Raw genomic sequence first — 15,073 nt, 5'->3', positions numbered from 1 at the left:
ATCGACTGTCGAACGCCATGAAGTTGTTAAGGAACAGGGCCCTTCACAGAAAGGTTCTTTTGGGCATATAGAACGGCTTTGAGGTAGCTAAAACTGCGCGTTGGCGTCAGAAGAAAGCCGTAAAAGCTGCGAGTCTTCCGAACACGAACCCTCTGGCGGGTAGCGCACTGGCCGATACATCTAGAAATTTGGCAATGGGATCGAAAGAGGACTCCCAGAATTGAATGAGAAGATCTTGTTCTGGGCTCTGAGGGCGAATTGTTGGACACTGTCCTGACGCAATCGATAGTACCTGAGGTAGACCTATTAGGGCTAAAAACATGGTGTGGTCTCACAAACCCCGAGAACTGAGAGCCGAAACGACACGGCAGATAACATATTCTTTCTGTCTTTATGAAGGTTGTCGGGTCAAGTCCACCAATCATTTGCAATGTCCTGGGGCCCCTAGGCCAACATCCGAGGTTGAAGTTGCTTCGTTCAAAATGGGTGTGCGCCGCCATGGTGAGCGACTTTCGCTCCCATTGTTTCGTTCGTTGTGCCCCATTTTTCTGGACGCTACAATATCTCGTCAGCGAGCTTTGTTTGAGAAACTGATGCATAGTTTTTTGCCACATACATGTGTATCCTGAATCTTTCCTTCCATCAATATCGTCTTTATTACCTCGTTCTCTTCTGAGGTGCCGAATTCGTTCTCCAAAGATGCCTTGGAAGCGCCATCCAGATGCCCTTGTGCTCCATGTTTGTGAGTTACCATGATTTTGAAAGATTTGACAACTTCGGTAAGGGAGATGGACTTGTCTTCTCTCCAGCGTTCCACATCTTGTGGAGATTCGACAAAGATGATAAAACTGTCTGTCTTGCCTTTGAAGTGGACTTTGGAGACGAAATCGTTGTTCCCAGGCATGGGAGCGACTCGGAGGGCAGAAATAAATAATCAGCACAATGTAAAAAAGTGCAAAGGCTATGTATGACCTTATCTGGATGCAACGTCTTAGCTATATTTTATAGCCATCTGCTGGCTATATCTACAGCTACCGCGTAGCTTCTGTGATGACATCGGGACGTTGCTCACCAACTAGATTCCGTATCTAGGTACTCCGTAAATGAATGATAAACCTCACCCGCCTCAACCGGGTGACCTACCATAGCAACCGCGGCACCCGTCCTTCCGTCCGCTGTGCAAACCCAATCCTTTCATTTTCATGTGTCTAATGTCCTGGTGGTCGGTCAAATTTCGAGAATTCGCTGGTGAGTCGCGTCGGGAAGGCCGACCTTTACTTCAGTAGAGGAGGGTTTCTTTAGGGATATTATAGGCTTTAGTAATGGATCGTACTCTCTGTTTTGGATCGTATTTAAGAGCTTGAAGAGTAAGGAGTATTCTAGCTTCTTTCTGAGTAGATTCTATGTTTAGTGGTGAAGTAGCAGCAGGAAGAAGATGAAGGTGACATATAGGGCGGAAAGTGTGTCGCTCGCTATGCTACGTCGCTCGCTATACACCTACGTTAGTAGTAATCACCTTTTAAAACTATTGTAATGGGAAAGGTAGAAAGGGGATCAGAGGTGCTAGGCGGACGAGCAACGTGATTGGTCGGTTCGGGAGGTGCCACTTTGGGTTGGTGGCCTTTCTTTTGTTATTCCCGGAGCGCATAGATAGAAGGACAATTCAATCAATCAACAGACCTACAAGACGTGAAGGCTCCCAGTACCTACCGCCGTGCGAGTTGGCGCCCATGGCTATAAGCCTCGTCCCAGTTCACTAGGTAGCAAACATATCCAACCAGAAGTTCCTGAGAATCTGGCAAGGGTGAAGCTCTTGTTCTTTGCAGTCGAGGAGCATTTTCGGCAACAAGACCCCAGTATATTGTGATCTCAGCGTCCATGCACGCAGCTACGAGCCTCAGAGTGGCTGCAATGTCCTCCTACTCGGAACTAGCTACCTCGACCTGATTGACCAGTTGGCGTGCGTACCATATCAAAGGAATGGCACCCAATTGAAGTCCCACCGAAAATATGACGATTGCTGGCATCCATCTGACGTACAAGATGCCGACGATAGTACTACCCACGAACCAAGAGATACCATAGACCGCGGTGAACAACCCATACGCCGATGCCCTACGGCCTGGTTCGACCATGGGCCCCACGGCTGCTGGAATAATTGACTCGTGTACACCCATTCCTAAGCCCCACAAGCAACATCCAGCGATGCCCGGGACGAGTCCACGACCCAGAAAGACCAAGGGAGCGTAACCAGCTGCCACTACGGTGAGAGGTACGAGAAGAACAAGCCCGACGCGGTCAAACAAGCGGCCCAGGACCAAGGACCCAGCGCCGGCAACGGCCATAGACACAGCGTAAACCACGGGAACAAGCTCATCGGAGAAGCCGCCGGTGTTGTGTAAATTGTAGGCAATGATTGGGAAATCAGCAAACCCCGCTGCAACCAATGCCGATGCCGCAAGGTATACCCAAAAGGCTCGAGACAGGTTGTCGGTGGCAGGAGATGAAGAAGGATTGGGCTCAAGATCTTGTGGACGTGGATAGATAAGTCGAGTGATCGTCAGGCCAAAGAGCATCATTCCGGCGGGAGCTCCCAGCGTGGCAAAAGCAAACCGGTAGTGCTGGTGCGAGAGCTTCAGGAGAAGCGCCGCAAACAGGGGGCCAAACAAAGCTCCGAACTGATCGAGAGCCTCATGGAGTCCGAAAGCCCAGCCGAAACCAATAGTTTTCGCTGCGTGCGAGAGCATAGCATCTCGTGGTGGGTTCCTGGTCGCCTTTCCCACGCGCTCGAGGATGACGAGGATACCAGCCACTTGCCAGGACCGAGCCAACGCCAGCAAGGGCACCACGCTCATTTGCAAGACGTAGCCTGCGATGGTGATCGGCCAGTACAGTCCCGTTCGATCAGCACTCCTCCCCGAAACCAGCCGCAGAGCGTAGCCCAGGAACTCACCGAAGCCGGCGATGACGGAGATAGCGAGAGGGCTTGCTCCGAGCAGCGGGAGGTACTGTCCAAGAAGGCTGCGAGATCCCTCGTAGGTGAAATCGGCGAAAAAACTCATAAATCCCACCATCACCACGAACTTTGTCGCCCGCGACACGATCTCCTCAGCGCCGCTCATACGCCGTCCAAGCAGAGGGGTGGTCTCTCTGCTGCCGTCAGTCGTCTGGTCGGCGCCATGGCCGTTGGCCTGTGCCGGCGGTCTCGAACAATTCATCGTCACACCTGAAGAATAGTTGCATATCGGCAGTCTTCGAAGGGCATGTAAAGCCCATGATAGGATATCTGGTAGTCCTCATGCCAAGCTTGAAAATGTTGAGATCCACTGACCGCCGGCTGAGGCGGTTACGACGGAGACGGCACCGTTTCGCAGTCTCTTAGTATCGTCGTCTATCTGATATGACACGGGCCAAGATCGGGGGCCGACAACACGACGGTCCAAATTCCTGTCCACGAGCATCTTCTGCTGGGTTGGCTTTCGACCATGTCGCCATCCCCAAAGTGGAGAGCTTTCGAGTCTGCTAACCGAAGCCGAATGATGACACTGTTTCAATCGTGCTTCGAATCCACTCGTCTGGACGCGGTCGCCCACAGCGAGATCTCAGCGCTGAAGCGTGGCCGGTCGTACCGGGCGATGTTCCGGGAAATCAGCATGATTGTGTCTCATGGCCTGAAGCATTCACTCGTTAAATCATTCATTCACCTTCTTCCTGTCAACGACTTCATGGATCGCAATGAGGCTTGCACTGGACCTTGATCGAAGCGACACCCTCGGTCCCTACAGCCAACTTGACGACGTCAGTGGCGTGGTTCGATTTCAGAGTGATTGGTCGAGTATCAGTCGCATCCAGGTTTCCCTGCAAGGTAAATGGGCATTTAAGGGATTGATATCTATCCAACCGATATTCTAAGATCGCCGGGCAACCAGGTCGAATTCACACCTACATTAAACACGATGCGAAAGAGTCCAGCTTGGAAGAAAGCAGCGGTTACAACTATCACAAAGTCAGTTAGTCCTATCCCCATCAAAGAGTGACCGTACTGATCTCCGATCGCGATACCAGTTTTTCAAAGAATCACTGACCATCTTCCCGCCGCCGGGCGTGGTGGTGCCGCCACACGGGTTTTCTCTGTCCAGGCGCAAACTGCATTCGTTCCCTTTCAAGCTGAAATTCCCTGCCAGCACCTCGTGTCTGAAAAATCGAAGACATGCAAGCGAACTCCGGCTCCAGCTACCCCCGACGTTCTCGATCGACACCAAGCCTCTCAACGCCAAAATTGTTTACTGGCTCCGCGTGAAAGTGAAAAGAAACTTTGGATTTCCTCGGCAGCTTCTTCTTCAGAAGGATTTGGAGTTTGCACCGCTCTTTTCCCCCACGGTATCCAATCTCAACGACTTATCGTTGACACCCGGGTACACTAGGCACAATTTCAGAGAATTAGGCAATTTGGAATTACGGGCCGAGCTTGACTCGCGCCACCTTTGTGTAGGTGACGAACTTACCCTGACACTGAATCTTCGTCGGTCTAGTACCAGCGGCAGCCATCATCTGAGGGTTTACCTTCAGGCCATCGAAATCGACCTCCAGACGATAGTTACGGTGATCCAGCCCACCCAGACTAGCAAAATATCATCAGTGCTAGCAGTAGCAAAATGGACCCCGCGGAAAGAAATCGACATATCAAGGGGAATGGCTAGCTACAGAATCCCCGATGATTCTCTGTCTCCGATAATGATGCCAGAGACATCTCCCGGGTTCATCGCGTGTGCAGTGAGTGTGAAGCACAATTTCCGGATTCACGCGGGGCTTTCGCTGAGTACAAGTGGAGCACATCAGGTACGGATACAAAAAGCTCTCAAAACCCTAGCGAAACAAGCTGAATGCCTTGGTTAAGGTTGTGCAGTGCGACATCCCGGTCGCTATTAGCAATGGCAGAGCTCCGAGAGCCGCGTGCGACACCACGACCTTGCCACCTACAGGTCCAGTTGGCGTTGTGCCACCGGCCACTGTAGCACAGATCCAAGACCTTGGACCACACGACTCGGGAGCCGATATTTCACCTGGTCCTCCTCCATACTCTGAAGCCTGAGGGATGCCATGTCGACGTATCAGGCTTCTACAAGCTCATGACCAAAGTTGGCACGGAGAAATTTCGACCTGAGCAATAATGATGCCGAAATGAACCCACTATCAACTTCGTCCGGTTGGCAAGCCGTGCGATCAACTTTCCCTCGCTGGAGTCTCGGGATATACGCCAGCATTTGTTGGCGATCCACCTGAGATAGTACGAGAGCAGGCTACGTAAATTCCCTTAAGGTTATCGATATAGGCGGATTTAGTCTCGTCATAACGGCTACAGCGCGTACCTCTCGGAGACGGCGAGAAGGTATCGGTATACGGCGAGGTCGCGTAGATATATTAATATAAGGCTACTATACTATAAAATAGCTATTTACTAGATATATTACGCTATTCTAGCCTATCTAGAGCTATACCGCTATATACGTATATAGCGGTATCCTATTGTTGTGCCCTCGGTAAAACTGTATTTTTTTTGGATTTTTGCTCGCCACTATATTCTCTGCCTTCGCGAGTTTGAGTGCGGCGTATAGAATGGCGCGGAAGCGCTCGACAGCCCTTTCGTCTCCACGGTCGGCTTCCAGAGCTTCGCGCATGGAGTCAGATACATCGAGAAGGCAGCCGACGATCGTTCTGGGTGGCTTGTCGGCCATGCCGGGTTCTCTCACGGGAAGCCAATGGTGATGATTTTGAAGTTATTGTAGTGTTCCAGTACGGAAAGATTCTTTGGCTCTTAGATCGATTTTTTGAACTTTCGGTTAAGCCTAGTTTCGAGGTGAGGAGAACAAATACCTCCAAAGGCAAGATGATGCTAGGCAGCAGCGACGAGGCTGGTGGCGCTGTACCACATAGAGGCAAGTTGGCCATCCTCTCACTGGTTCTCGAGTCGCCAGCTTTTCCTACCTATGAGAACAAAGTGCGAATGGTCCTGGGGAGCTACTGTATATAATATGAGTCGCTCAGCACGAAGGGGCGCTAGAACCTACTGACGGTAAACTGCAGCCCTTTGGTGGAGGCTGACATACCTAGCCTCGTCGACCCGAACTGCCTATCCTGAGAAGGGATCTTTACACAACTCGCCCGAGGGCAAAGAGCTCCTTACAAAGGCAAGAACAGATCTGTCCAATGCTTGAATGGAGTCTGTCCGCACCTGCCTTGCTCACACTGTACTCTCCTCAGGCTTCGGCTCAGGATCAGGCTCAGCCTCGTCCCTCTCAGGCTTCGGGATTCCCCACTGCTCGTAAATCCCCTGGATCCAGACATTGACGGGAACCTTCTCGCCACCGACCCGTCTCCCATCAGCCATCTCTCCTCCCACAACCACTTTCCCTTTGTCTGCCACTCGGTAATTGTCGTAGGGCCAGCTCGGGACGTGCAGCCAGTCGTGGCTGGCATCGCAAATATACCTATTGAGCGTCCCCGTCTTGAGCTTTTCCAGACAACCCGCATCTAGTTCGACGTCCGGGCAGATCTTGCACATGTACATGTCATCAGCGTGGGACCACCTACGGCCGCAATTGCCGTCGCAACTGAAAATAGTGTCTCCCCTGTCAGTTGTGGCGTCTCCAGCTGACTCCTCGTTCACCTCTTTCGGGGCGAGCAGCGACCAAGCACTCAACGCATTGAGATCATCGCCGGCATGCATCGACACCTCCGCCATGGCGATATACCCTTGCCAGTCGTTGTCTGGGTCATCGTCAGATAAAAGAAGCAATGCATCCCTCATGTCGTTCTGGAGAACCTTTCTCGCCTGCTGGTTCTGTCCCGATCGTGCGTAGTAGCTCCCCAGGAACGTTCGCACTTTTTTCTCCATCCCATTGTAGTCGTAATACCATGCGGAATGGACCCGTTTGATGAGTTCTTCGATGTTAGAGATATGAAAGGTCGAGTCCTTGCCCTCTTTATGCGCCGCTAAGGCATGTGAAAAATGGTGTGCAGTGATGAATCGGGCAGCCAGGCTCACAACGGTGTCGACCCAGGTGCCCCACTTCCCAAATCCCATGCGGCACAGTTCCTCCCAATAGCGAAGAGCCTCCTCCGGGCGTCGGTCTTCGTAGTTGGGATGAGCGATTGCCACCCCGTAGAAGAAGAGAAGATACGCAAGTGGCGATTTGTCCTCCTTCTTCCGAGCAAGTTCAACTGCTTGGAGCACGGTCTCCAGGAGCGTCTTGAAAAGCTTGTCGCGGCGTGCCACGCTGAAGATTGTGTCTAATGAGTCCAGATGCTCGGACGAGAAGCTCATAAACAGTTCCCCCAGGCGAGTTGCACCACTCTCATTGCCCCTTTGATCAATCATGCAGATCAGAATTTCCAGAGCTTCTCCAGCTCGTTGACACCGGATGAGTAAGCCCAAAAAAGTCCAACACGTCTCGTAGTCATGAAGGTCAAGCTCCACCACTTCCCGGTATGCCGAAATCGCTTCCTCGCTGTGGCCAAGTTGGACTTGCCAGCCTCCCAGACGCCGAAGACTGGTAGCGATATTGGTTTCGTTCTGCTCCTGCGGCAAGCTCTTCAGCTGGCTCACCACAGATGTCATTTCATCCACAGCAGATTGCAGGCTCCCCTCGGATTCGAACGCGAGCGCGAGTCCTTCGCCACATTTCCAGGAAGCATTCGGCATGCTCTGTGCCTGCTGATATGATTCTTTTGCTGCCTCTGCCATACTGAAAGCCAGAAACGATTGTCCAAGGCGCTCGTACCAAAGGGAAGTTTTATGTTCAACCTTAAGTTCCTTTTCGACCCACTCAGCCGCCCGAGATATCTGGTTTGACTCCTTTGGCCCCTCTTCATCCAACCGGGCAACGACAAGAGCACCTTCATCTGTCTGCGTGTCATCGCCAGCGCCTGCATCTTCCTGGGCTTCGGTTGAATCTACCTCAACACCCGCAACTTGGGCTTTGTCCTAGTTTGTTGTAAATCCTCTGGTGTAATTTGGAGGGGAACGGGAGTGAGGGATCATACCGGGCTGAGGTAGGACAGCATCCAAAGCACCATTGCCTCGATGTTTTCCCATTTCCTGTCGCACAGCCATTGCCTACCAACCATGAGAGTAATGTCCTTCAGAGCCACAATCCCTGGGTTCTCGCTCGACACAGCTTGCTCCACCCACTGTCTGTACCTGTATAACAAACCATCCGCTGTTGCGCTATCTCGCAGCCACGCAGGTAGAGCGTCACACAAAAAGTCTCCGTCCAGCCATTCTGTTTCTAGGCCTTCACCAAGAGCCCAGTGCTTTTCAATGAATCCGGTATCGAACAAGAGACTTACTAGAGACCGGCCAATCTCTTTTCTCTCTGCCATATCAATGCCGTCTTCATCTACACGCCCACGCAGATCCTGCAGATGCCGAGGAAGATATTTAAGCGCGTATGGGATGAGGGATTCCGTTCTCGAGTCGGGATCAGCCATGAGTAGTTTCATGCATCGCCTTGTCATTGTGAGCTGCCCGTCTGCACGGTTAGCAGTTATTCTTGGTTTCACCTGGGCCTGAGCCATGGGAACAAGAGCATCAAACGGCAAGCTCTTGCCAAAATTTGCCTTTTCGCTCAAATCCCACAAGAATCGGCGGACCGTGTCCACATCTACCCGGTTGATTGTGATGGTCATCGAGATCAAGGGTTTGGTATCATCCACAGTATCTTTGTCAACACGGACGCGCGGGACCTGCGTCAGTAGTTTCTCAATTTCAGAGTCGACGACGACGTTGCCATCCGAGTCGACTCGGAGAACTTTCCGGTAGACTCCGTCAAGCTTGTCTTCCACCGTCTTCGCCGGTGTGCGACCATAAAACAGAACCAACACCCCTTTCAAGTGTTGCGGCTTGAACCAGGCCTTGCCGTAGATAACCCAGGCCAGCAGTTCGTTCAGCTGAGTAATTTCGTGTGGCTCTAATGCAGCGTTGAGACTGTCGATGGTTCTCTGGGCGACAAGCGGTTCGGTTTGCTTCGCATCATGGTCGAGATATGCACGGATTTCGTCATGGGACTTGTCTGCCGAGATCGCTCCTTTGATTTCGTCGAGAAGGCGCCGAAGAGTATCGTAGTTTCCATTCGAAAGCTCTAGAACCTTGCCCTTTATGTAGTCCAAAAGCTCGACGGTCTCTTCTTCTTTTCCCTGAAGGAGATTATTGTGCTTCATACTGTATTCGACATAGGCCGCGATATCTAGCCAGTTGTTCCACTCCATGGCAATTCGGGGAATTCTGCGTCCTATGCTGTCTAGCTTGCTTCGGGTTTTCTCGACAAAATTGGGGTTGCAAGAAGCCATGATCCGCAACCGTGGGGAGTTGTCGTTGAGAAGCACCTGGAGCAATTCCTGGGCCTTGCTTTCTTCCACATGATCAAGCCCGTCAAAGAAAAGGAAATATGTGACATCCTTCTTAGGGGCGGCGAGTTGTAGAGTTTGCCAGAGGGCGTTGCACGACAGGTCTGTCCAAGCCTCGCCCGCTTGCTTGTCTCCGAGCGCCGCCATTTCTTTGGCATACTGGCTGTTGTGCTTTGCAATCTGAACCGCCATGGACTTTAATGCTGTCGTGGGCAATTGCGTCTCTTTAACGGAGGTCTCCCTTGACGGCTTTTCGTCAGGTTCTGGGAAGTAATAGTAAGCGATTGAGACTCTCATGGAAGTTTGCATCGATTCTGGAATCTGAGACGCAGCTTGGTTTATCATCGTTGAGACCAAGAACGATTTTCCAGACTTCTCACCGCCGGTAAGCAGAAGGAGTGAATCTGGCTTGGAGTCGATTCTAATCCAGGTTTCGTATTCGGGCTCTGTGTGAAGCCAACCAATACCAGTGCTTCTTACGGTAGCAGCCCTGATGTTCTGATACATCTGCTCACAGGCCTGCACCGTCTCCATCTTTATGGACAATTTCTTCAACAGAGCGTCGACCTGATCTTGATGAGCTTTCTCCAATTTCCGCTCATTCTCTGCCTTGACCAAAGCGTCTAGCCCAGTGGCGATGAGCATGAGCTTTCGTCCACTCTCTTCGGACGCCTCAATCAACTTGTCATGAACGACCTTTAGTTTACTGTCCAAGTCGTGATGGGACTCCAGCACCACTTCCAGAGTGACAGCATCCGAGATCTGAGAATTTGCTTCCACTAGCTTCTTGAACTTGGACAGCTCGGCCCCGACGCCCGAGTCGTCTCCGAAGAGAATGAGCTTAGCAGCTATCTTCGCCTTGCGCAGCTTTGAAGGGCCAAGCACTTTGATCGAGAGGGCGCAGATCGTTACGAAGCTGATCATGAGCTTGTGAGTAGTTTGTTTCAACTCCAGGTCCACTTCAGCGAAGTCCTCTATCCTCTGATAGATTTGAAACGTTTTGAGGAAGGTGAAAATTCTTTGAAAGAGGTCCGCAAGCCCATCGTAGAGCGAGCTTACTTGGGAGGGGATGTCGATGAGAAAGGACACGGCGCTGTAACATAGATTTGCAGGCCCGAATACCTTGGTGGAGGTTAGTGACAGCACTGAAGATGCCAGCTAGCCACGTACGATGGAGGCGCCTTGTGCGGCGATGCCACCCAGGAGCTTGATGCAGTTGAGGACATTCTCGACAAGTTCCTTTGCTCGCGGCTTGTTGCGTTCGTCGTCTGCCGGGCCTGACTCATTGTATCGATTCTCCAGGTCCTGAATGACATCGTTCAGGCTCTTCTTTGGCGACGATCTCAGCGGCTTCTTGGTGATCTTGACAAACCTTTCCTCCGCCTCATCCCACATCTGTTTGAAGGACTGCTCAGATGGAGTGACACCTGCCATGGTAATTCACAGTCTCAAACAGAACGTGATGTCTGATACGGCGTGTACCACCGACTGAGAGCGGAGTTTGATCAATCTTTCTACCTTCAAAAGGCTGCGTTGACCAAGCACAAGAAAGAAAATCTCGTCGGGGGAAGCTTGGAACTGCAGTCTCTAATGACCCGCCTCAGCGTTGCTGGGCTGAGAGCAGTCCATCCTTTTGCATTTGGAGGGTCAAAGGCGGAGTACGGAACAAAGCCAGAGCCTTCCATTGTCCTCTTATATGGTTCGTGGAATGGCCAAAATAGTGCCCTGATGCGCGACGCCTCCGGCAAAAACACACCCGTTAGGAATGCCAACGGCTATCGGCCACGTCACACAGAGCTGCAGCATGCCGTTGACTGATAAGGTGCGCCCCGCGATCGGTGGCCAGCCTCTTCTGCCCGTGATGGTGCATCAACTCAGCGTGCTGCTGGCTGCAATAAAAGTTGAGAGGCTGGAGAAGGATTCAGGAAAGGAGAATGCCCTATTGGAGATGCGGCTCAGCGGCGACCTTCTTGCGCGTGCCACCCAGGTTTTCCCCCACCACCTCGACTTTTGGCCCCCATCACGAGTAGACCTAGGCCTCGTCAGCCGAACGACTCCCAGTGAATGAGGGCTAGTGCAGCTCAAGATGCCCCGTCTGATTGCCCAAATGGCCCTCAAGCATAACCCTAGTCCATACCTCGTATAGTAAAAGTCCGAAGTGCTCGTCGTTTGCGAGCAGAGTTGTCAAGGTTCCGCTCCTAAGGAGCTGCACAGGGTGAAGTTGCTTTACCTCTTTGTCTACCCGCACGCCTCTTCCCACAGGCCAACGTGGATCCAATCGAGCTCTTCCTACTGGCTGTCCCTCATGCTAACAGTTCAGGTTTCATGGAGATCTCATGAAATCAACCATCCGATCTTCGTCCAGCGTTGACAGCCTTGCGTACCATTTCACTGGGTACTCTGTATGTCGAACCTAACTCCGACCTTCACGCATTCTTACCATCAAGACTTGTTACGTATCCGATCAAAGAGACCTCGCTCCCTCCCCGAACGAAGGCGATAATAGACGAAGTAGGGTTCGGGCGGTATACAATAGTGCTGTAGGGTGGTGTAAATCCTCACTAAACGCGAACCTATTGAGCGAGCGTGAAATACCACCTTGACAAACCGACGAAACCTTTGAAGTGCGACACGACGGAAAAGCAGAGTTGGAAAGGGGCCATGCTTCGCATATCACCCCATGGCGGGCGAGAAGCGGGCAAACGAAAGTCCAAGTTTAGAAGGTATAGGGAGTAGCTATCTTGACGAATCGAGGTTTGTAGAAAATAAGACCTACAGACAACCCAGTGGGAAGCTCACACATCCTTCTCAATGCAAGACGAGATAGTCCGTGCCCAGTCTCCTCGCAGGCTCAAACAGGCGGGAGGACCTTCTCGTCTTGGTACAACTTGAACCATTTGCGAATCATGTCGTCGGTATAGACCGTGTCCGCGAAGCCCGCCCGCCGGATCTTGATGCAGCTCATCAAGCTGGCCTGCGTCCTCTCGGCCTTTGCGAAGATGAAATCGGTGAACTGGCCGCTTTGCCCCAGGAACTCGTCCAGCCCGGGAGCCTTGAGGCTGTACTTTTCACGGATCCGATCCCATTCCTCGCCGAAGCTGGGAAGGTCCTTGGTGAAGGAGAACGGCTTGTCGCCGCCTGGCTGCATGCCGAGGGCCTGGGCGACCAAGGGCCAGTCTTCCTTCAAGCTGGAAGTCTCGCCGTTGGTCAGGTTGTAGATTTGGTTGTTTGTCTTGGGCTGCTCGTGCAAGATCCATTCGCAGGCCTTGGCTATCAAGTCCGCGTCGGTCGACTCGAAGACGCCCAGAGCGTGGCCGGGAAAGTAGAGCGGTTCTCCACGTTCCTTCAGGACGGCAGCATAGACGCCGATCGTGCCGTAGAGGTTCATGGCACCGCCGATGCTCAGGCCGATGATGAGCGAAGGGCGAAGAATGTTCCAGCTCCAGCTCTCGCCCTGCTGTCGGGCTTTGAGGTAATCTTCCTGCGCCCAGTAGAAGTTGGGCACGGCGCGATCCTCGTCGCGATCCTCTCGCGCCCCGTGGCGCATTGGGTGGACATGCACCCCGTACGCCTTGGGGCCCTGCAGGATCGTGATGTTGCGGAGGCCCTTGGCATACGGCGCGACTGCTTCGACCGTGTTGCGCAGCATGAGCCCATTGCGATCGATGTGCTGCTTTTCCAGCCACCCGGCCACCAGGTTGGGCTCCTCGTGCAGGGCGGCGAAGACGATCTGCACGATGCCCGTCAACGGCGACAATAGAGCCTTGCACGCGGCCTCGTCGGACAGATCGAGCGAGTGCCACGATGCGCCATATGTGTTCAGAGGCTTGCGTCGAGACACAGCAATGACCTTGTATCCTCGCTCGCCATAATACTGCATAGCAGAGCGGCCCACCACTCCAGTTGCACCCGTGACCAAGATCTGCTCGTTTGCCATATTACCTGCCTGCTTGGTGGACGAGTATCTGCAGAGGTCGGAATGTTGCCTGGGTGTCGGTTCTATATCCATCTGGCCCGAGGAGGTCTACGCCTCGCCCGCCAACAGGCTCGGTATATCCGGATTCAGAATAGCCGAAACCGTCCTTGCCTGATCAAGTATTCATAGGGCCCGTTTTCGTCCCTACCGCCACGAACTTATGAAGTCATTCCTCCTCTTCAAGAACGAAACGGCCACGAGAAGGCGGCCACGAGACGAGAAGGTCGATCATCCCCAAATGACTAGGATTATAAGCTACGTACCGGGCTGGTAGAAGCCAGTGCCTCGATGTTTCGCTGGTATCATGAAGCAGTGACATACTATGCCAGGATACGGCGAGTACCGTAGCAGTCGTCAAACCTCACCTCGGCTTTGCCTCGTCACTTCGAAGCATTTCGAAAACGAAAGGGGTCACCAAGAAAGAGATGGTACAGGACGACGAGAAATAAAGAGAGAAAGCTGTCAGGACACCGGTCTTAACCTCAACAATACTCATGTCATAACTACTACCTCTCTGTATACCCGCCATCGACAAACAGCGCCGTCCCCGTCACGAACGAGCTCCTCCCGCCAGAGAGGTAGATGACCCCGTCGGCAATCTCCTGCGGCGAGCCCATGCGCTTCATGGGCACGTCGTGGGCGACCTTGTCGTCCATGACCTGGCGCACGAGGGCGTCCTGGTTGGTCATGGGCGTGTCGATGTAGCCGGGACAGACGGCGTTGATGCGCAGCCCTTGCTGGGCGTAGTCCTCGGAGGCGGTGCGCGTGAGGCCCAGCACGCCGTGCTTCGAGGCCGTGTAGGCGGTCGACATGGGCACGCCGACGGCGCCCAGGATGGAGCCGAAGTTGACGATGGAGCCGCGCTGCAAGGGGCGCCCGTCGATGGCCGACAGGATGCGCTCCTGCTTCAGCATGATCTGCGCCGCGGCGCGCAGCACGAAGAAGGTGCCCGTGAGGTTGATGTCGAGCACCCGCTGCCAGTCGTCCGTCTGCGCAAACGCCGCGCCGCCCTGGTGTTTCTTCGCGACGCCCGCCGCGTTGACCACGTAGTCCAGCCGGCCGAACGTCCGCGCCACTTCGGCCACCGTCTGGTTGACCTGCTCTTCGTTCCTCACGTCCACCACGTACACCTCGACCCTGCACGCTTGGGCCCCGTTCGTTCTCTTCTCCGATTCGACTTCCGACTTCACCGCAAGCAGCCCCTCGCGGTTCAAGTCCAGGAGCGCCACTCCTGCGGCACCGTCTCGGGCAAACGTCTTCGCACACGCCCTGCCAATGCCAGATCCTCCTCCCGTGATCAACGCGAAACCAGGCACGTCCATTGCTCCAGAAAAGTAATTGCACACGAACAGGGGGAAAGAGGCACAAAGAGGACCTTTGGGTGTCAAGGCGTGTACAATGCGGAGATGCCAGAGCGTTATAAGTCCCACGCTACACACTTTGTCTCTCCGCAGAAATGATCCGACATACCTCGGGTCTCCGCCTGATGAACTGGAGAGCGCGTTCAGAGAGTGCAATCTCCACTGACGCCCCCCTCGTGAAGGGATCAAGTACTGTTGAAGCAAGTCTTCGTACTTGATCTGCCCATTCTATCGGTTGCACGATGCCCGACTTGTATCTGTCGTATTAGCGTTCGTACCTGGCCGGTATTATCGGTGCTGGACCACAGCTCATAGATGCTTCAGACAACCT

At 53.2% G+C, this 15,073-nt stretch overlaps 3 protein-coding genes across 3 annotated transcripts; 1 reads left to right on the top strand and 2 right to left on the bottom strand.

Annotated features, from left to right (window-relative positions):
- Positions 1 to 477: 477 nt before the first annotated feature.
- On the bottom strand, positions 478 to 904 carry PV07_04188 (uncharacterized protein; the record flags this gene model as incomplete). The annotated part of the gene is made up of 2 exons (XM_016390973.1): positions 478 to 555; positions 617 to 904. The coding sequence occupies 2 exons, from the start codon at positions 902 to 904 to the stop codon at positions 478 to 480; spliced, it is 366 nt and encodes a 121-aa protein (XP_016252875.1).
- Positions 905 to 3,735: 2,831 nt separating this feature from the next.
- On the top strand, positions 3,736 to 5,092 carry PV07_04187 (uncharacterized protein; the record flags this gene model as incomplete). The annotated part of the gene is made up of 4 exons (XM_016390972.1): positions 3,736 to 3,865; positions 3,930 to 4,006; positions 4,066 to 4,839; positions 4,898 to 5,092. 4 exons carry the CDS (start codon positions 3,736 to 3,738, stop codon positions 5,090 to 5,092), a joined length of 1,176 nt encoding a protein of 391 aa, XP_016252874.1.
- A 1,149-nt stretch (positions 5,093 to 6,241) lies between these two features.
- Positions 6,242 to 10,839, bottom strand: PV07_04186 (uncharacterized protein; the record flags this gene model as incomplete). Its single annotated transcript, XM_016390971.1, has 3 exons — positions 6,242 to 7,984; positions 8,044 to 10,527; positions 10,576 to 10,839. 3 exons carry the CDS (start codon positions 10,837 to 10,839, stop codon positions 6,242 to 6,244), a joined length of 4,491 nt encoding a protein of 1,496 aa, XP_016252873.1.
- Positions 10,840 to 15,073: the final 4,234 nt, after the last annotated feature.

The sequence above is a fragment of the Cladophialophora immunda genome (assembly GCF_000835495.1).
Source record: "Cladophialophora immunda strain CBS 83496 unplaced genomic scaffold supercont1.2, whole genome shotgun sequence".
NCBI lineage: Eukaryota > Fungi > Ascomycota > Eurotiomycetes > Chaetothyriales > Herpotrichiellaceae > Cladophialophora > Cladophialophora immunda.
This window is presented reverse-complemented; position numbering and strand designations above follow the sequence as displayed.